The sequence below is a fragment of the Microchirus variegatus genome (assembly GCF_963457635.1).
Source record: "Microchirus variegatus genome assembly, chromosome: 16".
NCBI lineage: Eukaryota > Metazoa > Chordata > Actinopteri > Pleuronectiformes > Soleidae > Microchirus > Microchirus variegatus.
In genome coordinates, this window is record NC_139817.1 from 6,966,074 (window position 1) to 6,985,775 (window position 19,702).

The 19,702-nt window shown below is 40.9% G+C and overlaps 2 protein-coding genes across 2 annotated transcripts; both read left to right on the forward strand.

Moving 5' to 3' along the window:
* Positions 1-82: 82 nt before the first annotated feature.
* On the forward strand, positions 83-4,495 carry cnot9 (CCR4-NOT transcription complex subunit 9). Its single transcript, XM_083902127.1, has 8 exons — positions 83-434; positions 881-1,066; positions 1,188-1,303; positions 1,397-1,506; positions 1,626-1,735; positions 1,823-1,921; positions 2,033-2,124; positions 3,680-4,495. The coding sequence occupies exons 1-8, from the start codon at positions 414-416 to the stop codon at positions 3,846-3,848; spliced, it is 903 nt and encodes a 300-aa protein (XP_083758253.1). The 5' UTR covers positions 83-413; the 3' UTR covers positions 3,849-4,495.
* Positions 4,496-7,294: 2,799 nt separating this feature from the next.
* LOC310937895 (1-phosphatidylinositol 4,5-bisphosphate phosphodiesterase delta-4-like) lies at positions 7,295-19,612 on the forward strand. The gene is made up of 16 exons (XM_083902280.1): positions 7,295-7,380; positions 9,610-9,660; positions 9,765-9,926; positions 10,955-11,183; positions 11,285-11,414; positions 11,701-11,932; positions 12,867-13,068; positions 13,177-13,321; positions 13,859-14,011; positions 16,670-16,816; positions 17,642-17,798; positions 17,888-18,004; positions 18,281-18,459; positions 18,608-18,740; positions 18,826-18,975; positions 19,195-19,612. The coding sequence occupies exons 2-16, from the start codon at positions 9,642-9,644 to the stop codon at positions 19,284-19,286; spliced, it is 2,247 nt and encodes a 748-aa protein (XP_083758406.1). The 5' UTR covers positions 7,295-7,380; positions 9,610-9,641; the 3' UTR covers positions 19,287-19,612.
* The last annotated feature ends 90 nt before the right edge of the window (positions 19,613-19,702 follow it).

The following is a 19,702-nucleotide window of genomic DNA, read 5'->3' on the forward strand; positions in this document are numbered from 1 at the left end:
AATTTACGACGGAAGTGCACACCGAGAGTGCGTAGCTGACGTCCACACTCTCGCGATAGTTCGAGCACCTCCTTGGCATCAACGTTCTACCGCTGCACAACAAAGCGCTACTGCGTTGATGTTTTTCGTTTAAATAGCGTTCCGTTTTGATCTTGGGGTGGTGGTTCGGTGCACACATGAGAAAACATTAGCGTTTTGTTTTGCCGTTAGCTCAGTGAAGTCATGTAGTTGTTGACTGGCTCGGTGCCTATTCAATTTGTCAAGACATTTAGCAGCTAGCTTGGGCTAGCTGTTCGTATGTTAGCCACGCCAACTTTGTTTCATTGCAGTCGTGTTTATTTTGCCAGTACACCACTACCACGATTCTGCTGTTATATCTACACATTAAAGACCAGGACAAATAAGAGCTTTATATGATGCTGGCGACGGGAGCAGTAAGTACACCTTCAATCAATGTAGCATAGTGCACATTTAGCACACAGCGTCTCCTAATGTAAGTTTAAGGCGCTTAAAAACTGTCATCATAAACAACGCTTTGGCAATAGCAGATGTAATGCTGGTTATCCCAAATAAAGAAAATTAATTCAGCGTTAGTTGGATTACTTTGTTTACTTGAGCTTTTACTGATGTTGTCAGACTAATGTAAACATCAGAATTCCAGTTGTCTATCAGTAGATTTTTGTACGTGTTAGAACCGTTTGTAACTGCTAGGCCACATACTAAATAAATGCCACCAGGATAGAGTAATTTGCCTTTATAAACTTTAATCGAATATGTTAATGTATGGCAATATCCTTTCTGGTTAATACAGATGACGTACCTGAAGTTGTGATTGCCATTGGCGAATGCATTTGTCACTAATTTCTCTTTTGTCTCACAGGCAGTGACCAATGTCACAGCTCTGGCCCAGGTGGACCGGGAGAAGATCTATCAGTGGATCAATGAACTGTCCAGTCCAGAAACCAGAGAGAATGCCTTGCTTGAACTGAGCAAGAAACGCGAGTCGGTGCCAGACCTGGCTCCAATGCTCTGGCACTCTTGTGGCACCATTGCTGCACTGTTGCAGGTATGAACCAACCAATGTCCATTCCATAACTGTGTAATCTCTGCCCATTTCTGTGTTCGTTCATCTACTGTTGTGTGGTCTAACTGATTTCTGTTATTTTATATATTTTTTTGTTTATTAGGAAATAGTGAACATCTATCCATCTATAAACCCGCCCACACTTACGGCTCACCAGTCAAATAGAGTTTGCAATGCCCTGGCACTTCTGCAGTGTGTCGCCTCACACCCTGAGACACGGTAATGAAAAACTCATTGGACCATTGCTTACAGCTTTTTATTGATAGCAGGTTATGTTCAGAATCTTTAATTATGGAATGTTCCATCCACCAGGTCGGCCTTTCTTGCTGCTCACATCCCTCTTTTCCTTTACCCGTTTCTGCACACTGTGAGCAAAACACGTCCATTTGAGTACCTGCGACTCACCAGCCTTGGAGTCATCGGTAAAAATCTGTTCATGTTTTAATCAGTATCTTGGCCTCATTATCTGTGGATGAGTATTATTTGCCCAAAATGATGTATCCAAACCCTCACCAAGACGTAATTTTTGTATTTTCAATAGGTGCCTTGGTCAAAACAGATGAACAGGAAGTGATCAACTTCCTCCTCACAACTGAAATCATCCCGCTGTGTCTGCGTATCATGGAATCAGGCAGTGAACTGTCCAAGACGGTACTTAATTTCTCCCCGGCAGTATTCATCCCAGTTGCCTCTAAATTTGACACAAATTGTACAAATTTGACTTGTTTTGTTTGTCAGGTTGCAACTTTCATACTGCAGAAGATTCTCCTGGATGACACAGGGCTGGCCTACATTTGTCAGACTTATGAACGTTTCTCCCACGTGGCTATGATCCTAGTAAGTGTCTCTCGAGGAACAACAGACTTGTATTAAATGTGCATTTGCAGCGTCTGTGCAGGGTGACACTTGGCATTCATTACAACAAACAAGTCTGTTTTTTCTTTTTAGGGCAAAATGGTCTTGCAGCTCTCGAAAGAACCATCCGCACGTCTGCTGAAGCACGTCGTTCGCTGCTACCTACGTCTCTCAGATAATCTCAGGTAGAGTGGAGTTCGAGTGATTCTTTGTGTCAGTTCAGGCTCACCATAGTGCTGATTTTATGGATTACTCACCTTACAGCCCTGGAAGCTTCAACACAGACAGAGAATGTGACTTTCAGTGCCACCAGGAGGAGCTATGAGTCATGTCTTCTCTCTTTTCTTTTTCACATAACTATCCAGCATTGGCAAAATGTGTAACATTAACAAAAGCGTAACACCCCTACTATGCAGTGGTGTTTGTCTAAATATGTTGTTTTATGCTCAAACCACAGCTCTTGTTATACAATACAACTATTGTCCATTTTCTTTCTCCACGGGCAGCTCTGTTTAAATAATCCAAACGTAAAATAAACATAGCTACAGAGAAAAACCAGAGTCTCTGCTTCAGCAGTTAATCTGACTGAAACACTCTCACAGTTTCACCACCGTCTGCCGAGCTGATAACACTTAATGGGGCAGAAAAAAATAATTGAAGGGATGTTTAACGTGGTTGAAACCACTGTGCCACGGGATCAACATCATCTCCCCGAGACTGTACATGATGGGTTTTTCTTTGTTTGTCTGTGGTGTGATGATTTTGACTCTGTGGAGGGTGTGACAGGAAGGAATAGAACCGCAGTATTGCTATAACCATGACAGACTGTTTCTAAATCAACGTGAAAGTACAGTACACGTTATTATGTCAGTTACACCTAGACACCAGTAGGGGGACCTTGAGTGTGGCTGAGACTCAACTGTGTATTGTGTTGCTTTTATGACTGATGAGAGTTTTTACAGTGCAAGTTATTTTAAAGACCACAGAGCCACATTTCTGCCTTTCCACTCCTCTAAGAAAAATGTCCTGCATGAACCCTTGCATGTAGAGTTTTTTTTTTCTTCTGATAGTTGGGATATTCAAGATCCATTTTAGTCGGTTTGCCTTTATGTTAAATCAATAATGCATACAAGGAAAGCTGATTGAAGAGTAGTAGGCATTGGTCATTGTAGATAGTTAATGTCAAGATTGTGCTAACAAAATTATATTATTGTGATAATTGTAAAAAAAACCCAGCTTTAAACCACCTACAGTATTTTAATTATAACACAGATGATAAAGCAGATGATGTCATTAAAGGCAACCAAAACGAATTACCTTGAATAGAAATATAGATTTTGATGGCATTAAAGAGTGTTTGAAACATTCTGGCTCATCTAAGTAACATTTTACATCAGTATTGTGTGTTTTAAGATATTTGAATGGAGAAATATTACATATTGTGTCTAAAGCACCCTGAATGTGAACATTTAATGTGGATCCAAAATGAGATCATTGTAATTCATAAGGTCTTGGAATGACTGGACAGATGCAGGCTCCCCTATTGGTGTCACTTTAAAATAAATCACTAGGACTGTATGTCAATGAGATGGAATATTCAAGTCATTCACAAAACATGAATGATCATTTCCACAAACGACTCAATGCGAGTGGTTTTAATCACAATGTTATGATAAAATGTTATACTCTCCCATCCCTTCCTCATTGAGAGATCTATTGTTTTGTGATTTCTTCCTGCAGAGCCAGAGAAGCCCTGCGTCAGTGTCTGCCTGACCAGCTCAAAGACAGCACCTTTGCTCAGGTGCTGAAGGACGACACCACCACCAAGCGCTGGCTGGCCCAGCTGGTCAAGAACCTGCAGGAAGGTCAAGTCACGGACGCTCGAGGCATCCCACTGGCTCCACAGTAAACAGAAGGACTCCGCACAAGTCTTGGAGTCTAGATTTAGTCGTCAAAGTAAAGGGACTTAAACAAAAGAGAGAGGGAGATATTTTTCTTTTGGATGGATTAGTATCTGCAGATTTGTTTGACCGTACACTTCCACATGAGGCTACTATCGACAAATGTTTTGTTTTTTTAAAAGAGCCTGGTAGTAAATGGCTGGATTCTCAAAGCCAGTTCTGAAATCATTGATGATGTTGGTATTTGACTTGGTGTTTGACATAAAAAATTATTTTGCCAAGAGTCCTCAAATGTTGTTTCCTTTTACAGTCGAACAAAATCTTCACTATCAATGACTATCCTCTACTGTATAGCATGTGACGGTCACCAGGAGAACCAATCTCTTCTGCTGCTGCTGCTAAGGTGAGCTACATAAAAATACCAGACAAGGAAAATGGCCCCGTGTACATTAAAGTTCAGCCTGTACTCAGTTTTTTTTCTATTAGTCACACTTCATGCCTCATTGATTAACCCAAGTCAGTGTCATTGGGAAATGTCAACTCGGCTCTTTTCACCTCATGTAACATTTCACTTCTCGGAAGGAAATGGTTTGTGTTTTTTGATTGTTGCTTTTTAATCTTTCCGTGTGACTGGTTGTTTCTGTTTTTCCAAGCTTCTGTGGATTTTGGAGTATATTTGTCCCATTAAGTAAAAGCTGATCTCCTTAAAGGTGTCTCATAAATGTGATAAGTGGATAGAGATTCAATCTTATCCATAGGGAATTTTGAAAGACCTATAGCTCCAATGTAAGGAAAAGTAACTGCCATTTATTTTAATAAAATTTTTCAACATTAAAAAAAAAAAAAAAAATCAGAATCTACAGGTATTATCAAATAGTATTTGTCATTCCATTCACTTCTATGGGCAATTCAGATTTACTGAATCACCCGACAAGGACTTTAACTCGCAAAGGCATAAGGATGCTGTGATTTGAGAGAAGGCTTGTAACTCCCAAATTATTTTTCTAATTAATGTATTAATTCTGAGATTTTCTGAATAAATGTTGAAAGAAAGCCCTGCCGCAATTTCTGAGAGTCCGGTGTGTTAAGATGGAGAAAAACATCTCAAAACAAAACATGGAAAAAAGACAAGTTATTTGGTCCTCTTCGTCCATTGGGCGCCACGAGACTTTGAAGATCTGCTCCCATCTGGTCCTACGTCGGACTCGACCCAGGTCAGACTCCTCTTTTTCAGTTTGGTTGTATGGAGTTGTGGTTTTTTAGTGAAAAATTCAATAAATGACACAAAAACTGATCATGCAAACCTCGTTAGTTATTAAAAACTAACGAGGTTTGCATACAGAATTTTGTAATATTAAACTGTTGCAAATCCTTTTGTCAACAGTTTCAGCTCTTAAAGATGATATACTGCATGTACAAAGTATGTCCACAGGGGCCCACTGGCTCATCATGATCCATCCCAGGAGAGAGTGGGAGGGAGATTAATATGTAAGTAATTAACTAATTAACTATTTTGACTAATTTCCACTGCAGAATCTTCTTTTTATTCAATCAATACGTTTTTGAGAGGGGAACTGAGGCTTTTTAAGTGTGGTATGGTTTAGTACAGTGGTTCTCTTTTTATACTGTTCCACGTCAGAAAATATTGAATTATACATTGGTAATGTGAAATTAGATTAAGATGGAGCAAGATATAATGTGACTCTAATAATAATAATTATTATTATTATCATTAATAAATGTATTTGTTTTTGTTTCTTTTTCTATGCAAACCACCGTTTTTTAATCATGTTCCTTGCATCAATCGACCTTAACTTTCTTTTTCAAACGGGACATACTTCATTCCCGGGTCATACATCATTTTTGAAGTTTGCTTTTACCGTGTCAGTCGGACACAGACAGCGTCTCACCTGTGCTCGCTGAGTGCTCCATCTAACAGCCGCTCAGACTCATCGCTGATGAGCTTTCACTTGCTTTTACCGGTACATTAACAGATTGTTGGCCCCTTAGGGTTCCATTATCCCCACAATGACTGAGACAGATGTCATGCATCTCGGAAAACACCTTTGCTCGTGCCGTCCATTTGTGAGCAAATCTGGTCCCCCGGAGAGATGATTCCTAAGTATGTATTGTGCTGTTTGTTGTTGTTGTTGTTATTGTTGTTGTTTTTTTGCTCTTTTTTTTATGGGGAAAGAGCTGCTGCAGATTAAGTCATAATGGGCCTTTGCAAATGGAGGAGTGCATTAGCTTGACACAAAGTGATGTTTTCCGTCTTTATTTGGCTGTTTGTGATTCAGACGTCAAGGGTTGTTAGTTACCGACATTCAAGTCGAGTTTTATTAGCGTCTCAAAACTGAGTCAAACTAAACTTTAATGGCTGCGTTTAAACTATCGATTAATCTGTCGAATATTTTCTCGATTCATCGATTAATCATAACGAAAATGTTGAAAATTCGAACTTGCTTTCGAATGATTGAGTTTTAATGGTTTCTGAATGTTATGTGGAGCAAAGAAACAAAGAAATTATTCCATTTTAAGAAGCTAAAACAATCAGAAATCTTTGTTTTAATAATGAAAAGCCGATTATCGATTATCAAAATAGTTGACGATTAATTCAATCAGTTTAAACTACTGTGTTGAAATCAAGGCTCTTCTCTGCAAACGTGGCATGTTGCCAGGTACTCTGTAATATCTCAGTCTCTTCCAGTCTTCACGGAGTATCTGATTTGTCACTAATTTAACAGGCAAAGGGATAATTTAATATAAGATAAGATAGTAGATAGGACATTTACAGTGTTACTGCAGCAAGACAGTAAGAACTTAAAGGTAATACATAATAAGTGTATTGAAACATCTAGGATAATGCAGTGTCAATGAGATATTTAATATGATTAACAACTCCTGGGTTATACATTTATGTCATGAATGGATCATAAGTATGTGATAATCTGCAGGGAGGGAACTTTTGTTCATACACAATAGTCTTTCCTTAACGGAGTAGCCCTCTTCCCAGAATTGTGTTCTGCTGTTATCAGTGTTGATACAGAAACGTGAGAGTCGCTTTTATAGTTCTGCCCCCAGAACTGGAATCACCCTCCGGATGAGAGAGGAGGAGGACGAGACTGGAGAGAGAGAGAGAGAGGCAGTTCTGAGTGGAGCGACCTTCACCAGATGCAGATGGCGGCTTGAGGGAGTGGCAAGGAAGGAAGGAAGGCTGTGAGGAGGGGGAGTAGAAGAGGAGGAGGAGGAGTGGAGCTTGCCAGTGTGTGGCAGCAGTGACTAGGGAATCAGGTTTCTCAGAAGCAGCAGTAAGACTGGAGCGAGAGAGAGAGGGGAGGAGAGAGGCAGAGCCTGATTCCCCTCTGGACACTCCCGGTTCTTTTAATGTCCAGCTAACAATCCCTGGACTCTTGTTTCATCTGTACAGGACAGGACCGGCCATCCAGGATCTTACCTCCCAGCATATGAGGCCCATACTGGGAGAGCCGTCTGGTGAAGTGTCACCATCCCTGGAGGTCTGACTCACTTTTCTTTTTTGGGGTAAGTGTCATTCTTTTTTCTCGAAACTGAAACAAATCCAAATAACAGTCATTGCGAGTCTTAATTTAGCTGCGGCTGAATGCTGAAAGTGATGCTTTTCATTGTCTCATGTTTCTGTCTGGTTCTAATTTACTCTGCACAAGCCTCCCTCCCTGCCAGAGTGTATATCTATACATATGGGTTTCATTGCATGGACAGAGGCTGGATATTTGACATAGTTGCGTGCAGGGAAACAGGCACAAAATCCTCACATCTGGGGACTGTCCCTCTTCTAAAGAAGGTTTTGAACTTGTGACACATTGTTTTCACATCGCACAAGTTGTTGCTCTTGAACACTGAGCTGTTTATTCCCAGATTTCCCCCCATGACTCACGTCTTTGTGCGTCTGTGCGTGGTGGTCAGTGAACTCCCAGGAGATGTGGGCCCTCCAAAACACTCCAGCATGGCCCCCAAATATAAACACGGTCACGTGACCTCGATAAAGCTCAAGACGTCGGGATCTGGACGAGGAACTTTCAGCAGTGCGATCTGAAAATGGAAATGGAAAAAAACATTTGACGTGGCTGTGCAGAGAAAAACATCACCCGCACATAAAAGTTCAAAATTATGGAGCTGAGCCGCTGTGGAAAATAAGCCTCACTCACACTCACGGTCAGCCTGGTTCTCTCAGTGAGGAGTGTGATATTCAGTTGCGACTGCAAAATACATTCCTCGCATCGCCACGCCAGCCACGCTGTGGTGAGAACTGTGTGGAGGGGGGAGGCTGGCTGGCACGGGAGGGGGGAACAGACACAAAGATTAGATGTTGTTGTTTCAGGAGACAGTGGAAGGAAAGGATAGCTGTTCGACAGGAAGACAACCCCCCCCCCCCCCGCCCAACTCCCATTTTCCTAAAGAGTTTGATCCACTGTACGTTTATCAACGAGCAACATAGATAACAGCAGATTATCAGTCATACACTGTGGCCGTTTCTCTGTTTTTAACTAAAGTTGTGAGTGTAAAAGCTGTCAAAATAGAAGAGGTTTTTCATCAGTGGAGGCCTGCTGGCTGCTCTGTGAGGCAGTGCTTTGACACTGAGATTTTGGAGTTAAAGCTGGGGCAGGCTTTTTTTTGGTGTAATTAATTAACAAATAAATAATTCCATAATAACATTTGAGCAAAGGATCTGACATCTAAAAAATGCTTAAAAATGTGTAGAAGAATCCAGAAGGTGTCACATAATGTGCTTTAATCATCATCATCATCATCGTTAGAGCTGCAACTAACGATTATTTTCGTGATAATCGATGAATCGTTTAGTCCAAACCTGGAACGATTATGTTCTCCAATGTCTTGTTTTTTCCACAAACCAAAATGATTCTGTTTCAATGATGAGAAACGAAGAAAATACTCACATTTAAGAAGCTAAAACAATCAGAAATTTTGTTTTAATCATGAAAAAAGCTTTGGACCGATTAATCAATTTTCAAAATAGTTGTCGAGATGTCATCTGATGAATTGTTCTAACTCTACATTGAATTGAGTAACGCATTCAATCAGTAATGTTGCAATCACTCTCATTCATTGGCTCATCTGATGCACATTTGTCACCACGACCATGTCTCCTGCGTTTTCTGCACCGTATACAGCCTTGAGGAAATCTGGCTCGTGACGGGACAAATTGTCCAATCATGGGATAGTTCAGAGAGAAACAATACGACTCCTATTGTCCTATTGTGCCATTTCTATTACAAGATCTTTTTTTTTAAGAGTCAATGTCTTTCCTCTCTGGGTTCCCGTCTAATCAGACTGATGCAAGCACAGAGTGCTGAGTGTGTCTATTTTTGCAGTGTCAGCAGGCAGACTGCAGGATTCTCTCACTCTGTGTTTTCAGTGAGGACTGAGATTTACAGATCCGGAAAATACCTTTTGAAATTTGCAGATTGCGCTAGTATCATCCATTTGTCATCAATAATGATCTTTTGAGGGTCAGCAGCAGCAGCAGCTGCACGGTAGCTGGTAAGTGGTCGGTTGTTCTGCTCAGGGACACTTCCAGCAAAGAAGTTTGAGTCCACTGATCATCAGCATCTTCTGCTGATTATATAAACAGTACAAGAGCAGTCAACATGAAGTGTGTGTGTGTGCGAGATTAATCTAATACTCTGAGCAGAACAAAGAGTTTTTGTGAAATTCTTTTCATTTCGAAAACTATTTGGAACCGCCAAACTGACATCTGCTTCTTTTTAGCAGCGACTTTTCTCTGGCATGACTCGAGGATAGCGATGGATTCTGAAAGCTCCCGTGAGTATTCCTGCAAGACTGCAGGTGCAGAATGTGTACATGTATTAATCCAAATGCATTATGTTATGCCAGCTCTTTATGACCTTTTACATCCTGCTACGCAGGTGCAAGAGACCCAGACCCTGATGTCAAAGTCATGATGGCTGGGTCAATTCTGAGGAAAGTCAAGTCCCGTTCGTGGAAGAAGCCGCGGCATTTCCGCCTCCTGGAGGACGGCCTGACAATCTGGTACAAATCCAGATGGGCGGGGAAAGGCCACTCCACCTGTGAGTAGAGACGACCAATTGTTGTTTAAATAAACCACATGGCGTCAAGTTTAAGCTTTAAAATATGCGGCATAAACTCACCACGTCCCCAGCCAGTAAAGGCAAAATTGAGATAAAAGACAATAATCTTAAAACGGTTATACTGTCCACGGCTGTACAAATCTAGACCCCATGACGCTAACTCGGCTTAATCTAAATTGCTAAATTATATCATGACTGGCACCAGTCACCAGACAACCAATCATGTCTCCAAAATGGATAACAACTCAAATGAAATCTAACATTACTTCATTTAAATTCCCCCAAACTGCTGCCAATTCTTCGAACAGGAAGTGGACCTGCATTAACAGGAAGTAGCCACACAAATGTGCTGGAGATGTAATGACTGGATCTGTATTCCTGAAAACAAGAATAACTTTTCAAAATGTAATGAATGAGTCATCATATTTAAAATCTACAAACAGAAAGTAGCCTGTTTTAACAGGAAGTGGCCACACAAATCGAAAATCTGCAAATCTACATTTTTTTTGTCCACTTTGAGACAAAGGCAGAGCCACCTCTTCATACTAATCTCAGATCATCTAAAATAAGATAACGGTGAACAGTATTCCCAAGCCTTTAATCCGAGATAAGTCAAAGAAAAAGAGATTTGAACTAACATTTTAACCATGGCCAAAAGGAAAGTAGTTGGGCTTGTAACCAGATGGTTGTTGGTTCAAATCCTGGGATGGGTCAAGGTTTTTCCTCAATTCTCAACACATTTAATTCATTTTTTAGAAAACTCCACAAATCTATTTGAAGCACAAACTAAAACACAGCACTCAAAACCATGCGCTCTTATTATGAAAAACAGATTCTTTTCACCAAAACAATAGCGCCAGCTATTATAAGCTCATGTCTTACAACATAATAAACAGTTCACTGCCTTCAAAGGAGTTCATGCAGTGCAGGAAAGCTCAGTAGTTTCATAATCAGCAGCATGTGAAACACATCAAAGTGTTGTTCATGGAACATTATCTCTGTCTCAGTCTCTGTGACGGAGCTGGAGGCCGTACGAGAGGGTCACCAGTCAGAAGTCCTCCAGAGCACGGCCGAGGAATTCCCCGCCGACCACTGCTTCACCTTGGTGTTCCACGGTCGCCAAGGCAACCTGGACCTGGTGGCGGACTCCCCGTCGGAGGCGAGGGCGTGGATTCAGGGCGTGCGCAAGTTGATTCACAAGGCTCAAACGATGGACGAGAAGGAGAGGCTGGACCAGTATCCTTTTTTACGGTTTTACACACACATACAGTATAATAACAGGCTTAAAAGGCTCGAACGGAGCTTGGACTTTGAATTTTCCTCAGCCGTCTTCTCAGATGGGTGTGGGACTGGTTTCAGAAAGCGGACAAAAACAAAGACGGGAAGATGAATTTCAAAGAAGTGCGGAAGCTGCTGAAGATGATGAACATCGACATGAATGAGGAACACGCTCTCCATCTGTTTACGGTAGGGTTTTCTGCACTTTATACAGCTGCTGCTCTTATTTCTTTATTTTATCTCTCTATATTTGTATCATTTACCTATTTTTATGTCATTTATTGCTGCTATTTTATACAGTTTGTGTCCATGTCTTTGTATTTTATGTGCCTTACTGATAAGAGAGTGTTGAAGCACAATGACAATAAAAACTTCCTTATGTCTGTTGTGTTATTTTCTGATTACAAAGCATGTGGCATATAACCATTAAAAAAAAAAGATCGAAAAACACAAAGCTCTTCTCCTCTTTCCACAGACGGCCGACAGCTCGGCGAGCGGCTCGCTGGAAATCGAGCAGTTCGTCCACTTCTACAAGCTCCTGACTCAGAGGGATGAGGTGTGGAAGGTTTTCCAGGATTACTCGGGAGACGGAGAGAAGTTGTTGTTAGAGGAGCTGGAGAACTTCCTGAAGGTGGAGCAGCAGGAGGCGGGATGGAGTACCCAGCATGCCCTGGACCTGATTGATCGCTACGAACCCTCTGACACAGGTGAGGAAAGACAACAATGCAAATATATTACTGTTAATAAGATTTTTTGCGGATGTTTTTCAGGCTATAATGTTACAGCATTTACCGGTAAGTTGATTGAGAGTTTGGTTCAGGACCTGCACTATTGATTTTTCCAGCTAATCCATTAAAGGTCAGGGTCACAGCAAAGGTTGAAAGATTTATGCTGGTGCATGATAAATATTTAACTTAAAAAGAACCATTAAACAGTTTGTGTAGATCTAAAGTGGTCTTTCAGTCATTTAGAAACTTACATTTTTTATGATTACTGTTATTATTATAATAGAGGAAGTGATTGAAAGTAAAACTGGTTTAGTGCAGGTTCCTGTTCTGCCACACATGGAAAACTAATATATTATTATACATACAGATGTGTATGCACATTTACACCAAATATTTATATTATTAAGTTCATATTTATTTTTACACGATGTCCTTCTGCAGCTTGATTATGTGAATGATAATATGGGAAACGGTCAGAGTAGTAATATGTGTTTTGACATATTTTGACATTTTAATTAATGGTCTCTCAGATTATTGAAGCATTGGATTAGAGTTTAGACTGCATTTCTAGAAATAGAATAGAAATACTTTATTCATCCCCGAGGGGAAATTGTTTTGACATAGCAGCAATACGATACAAACACCAAGCACCTAACACATGGAACCTAGAGCCACATCACCGCTTAAGCACTTGCAATCACTACATTATGTTTAATAATTGTATTTATTTATATAATAATTGCATGATCATGGTGCTGCCTCTTGAGCTGATGAATTAAAATTGATTTTTATTCAGCTCCATACAGATCTTTTTAATCTTTATAATCCATTGTATTACTTATGAGAGCACATAAGTCTGGAATGTGTTGTGCCAACTCCCATTTTTTCATCTTGCGTGTGTGTGTATGTGCAGCCAAAAAACAAGGCGCCATGTCGCTGGATGGTTTCCAGATGTACCTGTGCTCCCAGGAGGGCTCCATCTTTAACCCGGAGCACCGAGGCCTTTACCAAGACATGAGCCAGCCGCTCAGCCACTACTTCATCTCCTCGTCGCACAACACCTACCTCCTCGAGGACCAGCTTCGAGGACAGAGCAGCCTGGAAGCCTACATCCAGTGAGGAGCCGCGTGTGACACACAGGACTGAAACTGTGCCAAATTAGAGATATTCTTCATTTTTACCATGGTAATAAAGTAATGAAACGTTTGTGTGTGTGTGTGTAGGGCCCTGAAACGAGGCTGCCGCTGCGTCGAGGTGGACGCCTGGGACGGCAGCGACGGCGAGCCCGTCGTGTATCACGGTCACACTTGGACGTCCAAGATTCTCTTTAGAGACATAATTTCAACGCTCAAAGAATACGCCTTCAAGGTGAGACGCACAGGGTCTTTTTACCCATTTAATGGTTCGTTCATTTGTTAGTTTGTATTAGTTGCAACCATGGTTACAATAAGGTCCATACAAGTTTTTCCAAGGTAATTTGGCACAAGGACAGTTATTTCTTGCCTTTTTGTTTGTTAGCTTGTGGAAGTCATCTATTCATCTATGCAGTTTTACTAAACACACATGATTCAAATAATCAGCTCTGCAGAAGCCTGATACAACCCATTTATTTGAATCAAGTGTATTGGAGCAACTAAAACATGCAGGACAGTGGCTCCCCAGGACCCTGAGTGAGAAACCCTGGTATATGTTAATAAATAATATGTATAATAAGGAAATAAATGTGGAAAATGATAAGTATTTGGTTAAGAAATGCAACAGATGTGTTGCAAAACGAGCCGCTTCCATCCTCTCTCACACAGCATGCAGCCCCCAGTTCTTCTTCTTCTTTTTTTGTGTTGAGAATATGATGAATAAGCTCTTCGCTTGACGCCTCCGGGTCTTCTCTCCTTTCCTGCTCGACAGGCCTCCGACTTCCCCGTCATCCTGTCCCTTGAGAACCACTGTGGCGTCGAGCAGCAGAAAGTCATGGCTCAGCACCTCGGCCAAATCCTGGGTGACACGTTGTTGAGCAACTTGCTGGAAGGACAGATGCCGCAGCAGCTTCCTTCTCCACAGGTGAGGAGGAGGATCTGTGATGTGTTTGGCTTATGTTAATGTTTTTTTTTTACTCAGCACAAGCCACAGTGGACATTATTTTTGCTGTCAACCTGTCATGAGAGTATATAGAGAAGACGAATGGCGCTGACTCAGAGAGAGAGAGTGTAAATTTCCGTCTGGGTGAAGCCAAGCTAAACAGTTTTAATGGACACAATTGACAAATGCTTGATGAAATGTCACAGTAAACTCAGTGAGAAGCATCCGGTGAATATATCTCAACCTATTCTCCACAGTCACATTATGTTTCTGCAAAAAAACCGCAGAGACACTTGAGCTTGTGTTTCCAAATCAAAATTAGACGTCAAAGTGATTGTGTTTTAAAGGAGATTTATGTACAATATGTACAACAGCTGTACTTACACATAAATAACTGTCTCATCCTCTGTTTTATTTCTATAAACCTCGATCTAATTTGGTTCATTTTTGTGTAATAGCAACAGGCAGATCTTAAAAGTGTGACTGCTCTGAGCAGCAACAGCAGTGGGGAGGTATCACATGATTGGAGGAGACGACAAGGCGACAATAACAGACCTTAAAAAGATATATATTTACTTATCCAACAACGTGTGTGTGAGGGAGAGAGAATGATTAGCTGACCTACCACATCAGCCTCTAATGCATTGCCACTGCAGAGCTTCCCTTTTCTCATCTGGTTTAGACGTTTTTTTAGAAGGGGTACTGGGGTTTTCCAAGTATGGTAACATTAAGCATTTCCAGCCCATAGCTGCAGCTCAGTGTACATTGAAGAGCTACAAGCTGTGACATTGAGTGGCTGCCACAATTGACCCCCAAAAAATGTATTATTATTAGAAACCAATTGTTATTATTATTAAGTGAACCCAAAAAGTGTCTCATTGGGGTTAGAAAAGGATCATGGTTTTCACACAAAGAACAGAAGAGAGACACAGATTGTATTTCCAAACCAAACAGAAGCTTTAGTGCTTTTTTTTATTGACTTGAAGGTGTTATGAGGACACTCCACACAATGGAGTGTCCTCATAACACCTTAATGTCCTCACAACACCTTAAAGTCAATAAAAAAAACACTAAAATCTCTATGTAGTTTGGTAGAAGCGGGTTCTCAGTCTCGCTCGGTGCACACAGCACCACAGGACACTTCACCCCTGCGTGAGAATTCTGCAACACACTTGTGAACTGCGTCACTTTAGAAGTGTTGATAATATGACGCATGTGAAACCATTTGGCACAAAGTAACTTCACAGAATGTACAAATGCAATGTTTCCCATTGTTTGCAGAAATTTGAAATATTAATTTAGTGATATTGCTATCCAAAATAGCATAAGTGTCTACCTTATGGTGCTGTCAGATATCAACTTTATTAAGTTTTCTGCTTTTTTGTTAGAGTTACTCTACTTTCTGTTTGCATGTGGCAGTTTATAATTAAAGGTCCAGTGTGTAAGATTCACGCCTCCTTTTCCCAAACCACGAGGGTTGTTGTTGTTCTTTCATTGGGTCGTAAGCTTAATCTTAATCTTCAGAACATGAAACACATGTTGTGTGTTTTTGGCTGCTGGGGAAACATGGCGACACAAAATGGCGGCCTCCTTAAAGCAAGGCCCTTGCCCAGAGCATATGTAGGTTTAATTTTAACTTGTGGCGTTAACGCACAACGTATTTCCATGACGACTGACCGGAAAAAGACGCGTGTGACGTCATGTTTACGTGACTCCCGATTGTTAAAATGAGGCGCACATACACAGCACACAGGTACGCCGGTTATTTATAGCACTGATCTTTTCCTGTAATAAACAGACTGCTCCAGTTCGACTGGAGCTAACGCAGCTAACAGAGCTAACTGGTAAACGGTGCCTGGACCCTATGACGTCACGTGCGTCTTTTTCCGGTCAGTCTTTATGGAAACGCGTCATGCGTTAACACTAGTTAGCAGCACTAATTTTAACCCTTTGCACACAAGTGCAATTTGCATCCCTGCAATTACGTGACGGTTTGTGCTATCGGAAAATAATAATAATAAAAAAAAGATTGTTAATACACTATTTTAACATGCAGTGAAGTGTAAATAATTGCCAGATATCGAAAGTTATTCTGGAAAAATGTCAAAAGCACTTACTCGCAGGACAAATTAACATTTTTGAGGCTTAGATTTTAAAGGGTTAATTTGATGTGGTTAGTTTTACAGGATCTCTACTGACTAACAGTAACATTTTAAAGACTATCATTGCTGAATATAAGTCAAACAATAGTCTACCTAGCCCGATGCAGCTTAGGTACCATGGACAGCTCAGAGACGTCGTAATGATTGACGGGTTTGTCTGTATCTTGGTAATCCATCTCACGCTAGCAATAAAAGCAAATGTATACCTTCCAAACGTTTTTTCCATTAAGGGCACTTAGGACAATCAATGCTAACGTGAAGTAATGGCAAATAATTGCTGTGCAGAAGCCCCGTCGAGGATGTTGCCAATTAAATAGCACGCAACATTGGCACATTTAGTTACGAGACAGTGAAAAAGCAAAGAGGATGGACCACCTTGGGGACAACAAGTGACACCAAACACACTCAAATCCAGCATTCAGGATTCCTTTACTGCGTGTGTGTATTGATTTCACATGTTTGTTTGTGCACGTTACAGGAACTGAGGGGGAAAATACTGCTGAAAGCCAAGAAGATCGGCGGCGTGGAAGACTGTCTGGACGAGACTCTGGAAGACGAAGTGAGCGACGAGGAAGAGATGGCAAACGGCGACACCGCAGAGGACCCGCCCGCCGATTCTAACAAGGTAGATTTCTCTTATTGCACTTTAGCACAGTATAGGGAATGTCCACAAGTGACAGGAGTGACATTTTTCTTAATTTTAAACCCTGCACATAAACAATAAACCCCTTTATGTCCTAATAATTATGATATACAAACATTTAAAGGTAGATGCACTTCTGTTCAAAGTTTTGGGTCAATTATTATTATTAATAAATACATTTTTTTTGTGTGTTTTCCATTAAAAGTCACACTTTTATTCATCAAGAGTTGCAGGAAACAGGAAATGTGGAATTTTTTTAAAGAATCTAGTTCATCAGAAAACCACAACTCGGACATTAACTGGAAGAAATTGTGGCTTTAATCATTTTATTAGAGCTAATGATGCAGTTATTGCCCAGATTTCTCAGCTACTGCAAAGATTTTTCTGAAAATAAACCTGATTTATAAACTGCATTTTTAAAAAAACAGTAAATGGCTTGTAATGTGGCCCCAACTCTGCAAAAAAACAAGATTCATCTGACACTGACACAACTGTTTTTCTTTGTATATAGAAAGAAATCTTGTTAAATTATATACGCATGGCTTATTTTCAACAAATTGTCCCCCCACAGCATATTTTTCATAGTCTAGTTAGACATTTACTGCCTAATTATTATAACTGTTATCCTATGTGTTTTTAAATTTTATTTCAAACCAAATTTTCCTCTAAGAATTTATTTTTAAGTGTGTTTTATTTTGGCAGCTCAGAGGTTTCACGTGTATTTGCAGCTGGCTTCTAACTGAGGATTTTTAAGTCATGGGAGTAGCATTGACTAACTTCACATTTGAACGCTTCCCTCCTGCACAGAAATCGAAGTCCAAACTGTCAAGAGAGCTCTCAGACCTGGTGGTTTACTGCAAGAGCGTGCACTTCCACGGCTTTGAGCACGCTCGCTCCAACGGCAAGTGCTTCGAGATGTCGTCGTTCTCTGAATCCAAGGCCAAGAGGCTGGCGAAGGAAACAGGTGAGCAATGACGGTGGGGAAACTTAAATCCTAGGTGGATAAATTGCTTTATAATTAAACTTCCTTCTGTTCAAACGTGTGTAATTCAGGGACAGATTTCGTGCAGTACAACACCAGACAGTTGAGCAGGATCTATCCCAGTGGACTCAGGACTGACTCCTCCAACTACAACCCGCAGGACATGTGGAATGTGGGCTGCCAGATAGGTGAGAGGAAGACTGCCCCCTGCTGGTGGAACTAAAGCCTTTCTCTGACTCTAATCTGTGGTGTTCTTTGGTGTATTGAAGGCTGTAAATCAGTGTCAAATAGATGTAGAGCTGCACAGATGAAGGAAGAGCAGGAGCTGGATATAGCTGCTTTATAAACTTTGATGACTACACAGATATTTCTGGGAAAGCACGTGATGCAGGCAGCCGGCCGGCCACACTAATCTGATAAAAATCACATTTTGATTGCATTATTTCTCTCCCCTTTCTCAAAAGTGGCTCTGAACTTCCAGACAGCCGGTCTGGAAATGGATCTGAACGATGGGCTGTTCATGCAGAACGGCTGCTGCGGCTACGTCCTCAAGCCCGACTTCATGAGAGACGGCAACACTTGGTTCACTCCCGAGAAACCCGAGGAGCGGCACGGCTACAGACCACTGCGCCTGTCCATACAGGTTCAATACCACACTCAAGTCTTAAGTAGATTGCGGTTTTTACTTGTTATTAGGATGTGTCACTGTGTGAATGTGAGTAATGATGTGGCAGAAAACCAGAGTGCAACACAGGTTTGACATCTAATGCACGTGTGTGTGTATTAATCAGGTGATAAGTGGACAGCAGCTACCAAAGGTGAATCAGAAGGAGGGCTCTATTGTTGACCCGCTGGTCAGAGTGGAGATCTATGGATCGCCACAGGACCAGACTAAAGACGAGACCAGTCACATTAACAACAACGGTGAGAGAAGTGTACACACTTCATTTGCATAGATGACTCCGATTTAAGACGTGAAAACAAAAAAAACAATGGTGTCTGTCCGCAGGTTTTAATCCACTCTGGAACGAAACTCTAAATTTTGCCATTCACACGCCCGAGCTGGCCCTGGTCCACTTTGTCGTGGAGGATTACGACAAGGCATCCAGGAACGACTTCATCGGACAGTTCACTCTGCCATTTAAATGCATCCAGACAGGTGAGCAGAGCGCATGGCGAGCCAAAAACACAAACTGCTTATATATATATATGTGAGATATGTATATATATGTGTGTGTATATATATACACACACATACATATATACATATATACACATACATATATATGTGTATATATGTACACACACTAGACTTTTAAGTTCCATCCAAACCCCAAAACTACTAAAACCCTGATGAAAAGCTCTTTCCTCTCTCCAGGATATCGTCACATACACCTGCTCTCCAAAGACGGCAGAGCGATCCCTCCCGCCTCCCTCTTTGTCAACGTCACCATTTCGGGGCTCACATGAAGGAGTGACACGTGGCAAGTACAGCGTTCTCCACCGTGACACGTTGAACATTATCCACAATTTTTTTTTGGATTTCTCTCAGCATTATTTATTCCAAGAACCGCGTTTTGGATTTCTCACGTGGGACATTTTTGTAAACTTAAAGGTCGATTTTAAATCCAAAAACACTGGAGAAAACTCTGAGTAAACAAAGAAACATTCCAAAAACGTAAAGTGTCGGTCTACATTTATTCCTGTTATTGCTGCATGTGTACAATGTCTACATATACTCATTTGCCTTTAAATGAACTGAAAATGCAGTGGTCCAGTTTTTAGGTTATAATATTGCTCCGTATCAGTATTAATTAAACCTAATATTATTATTATTATTATTATGATATGTTGGTTGCAGATGTGTGTGCTTGACTTTTTTTTTT

Coding starts and splice junctions, on each gene's coding strand:
- cnot9 (XM_083902127.1), top strand. CDS start 414: ATGATGCTGGCGACGGGAGCA. Junction 1,507..1,625: donor CACCAGCCTTGGAGTCATCG/GTAAAAATCTGT, acceptor TATTTTCAATAG/GTGCCTTGGTCAAAACAGAT. Junction 1,922..2,032: donor CCCACGTGGCTATGATCCTA/GTAAGTGTCTCT, acceptor TTTTCTTTTTAG/GGCAAAATGGTCTTGCAGCT.
- LOC310937895 (XM_083902280.1), top strand. Junction 11,415..11,700: donor ACGCTCTCCATCTGTTTACG/GTAGGGTTTTCT, acceptor CTCTTTCCACAG/ACGGCCGACAGCTCGGCGAG. Junction 11,933..12,866: donor CTACGAACCCTCTGACACAG/GTGAGGAAAGAC, acceptor GTGTATGTGCAG/CCAAAAAACAAGGCGCCATG.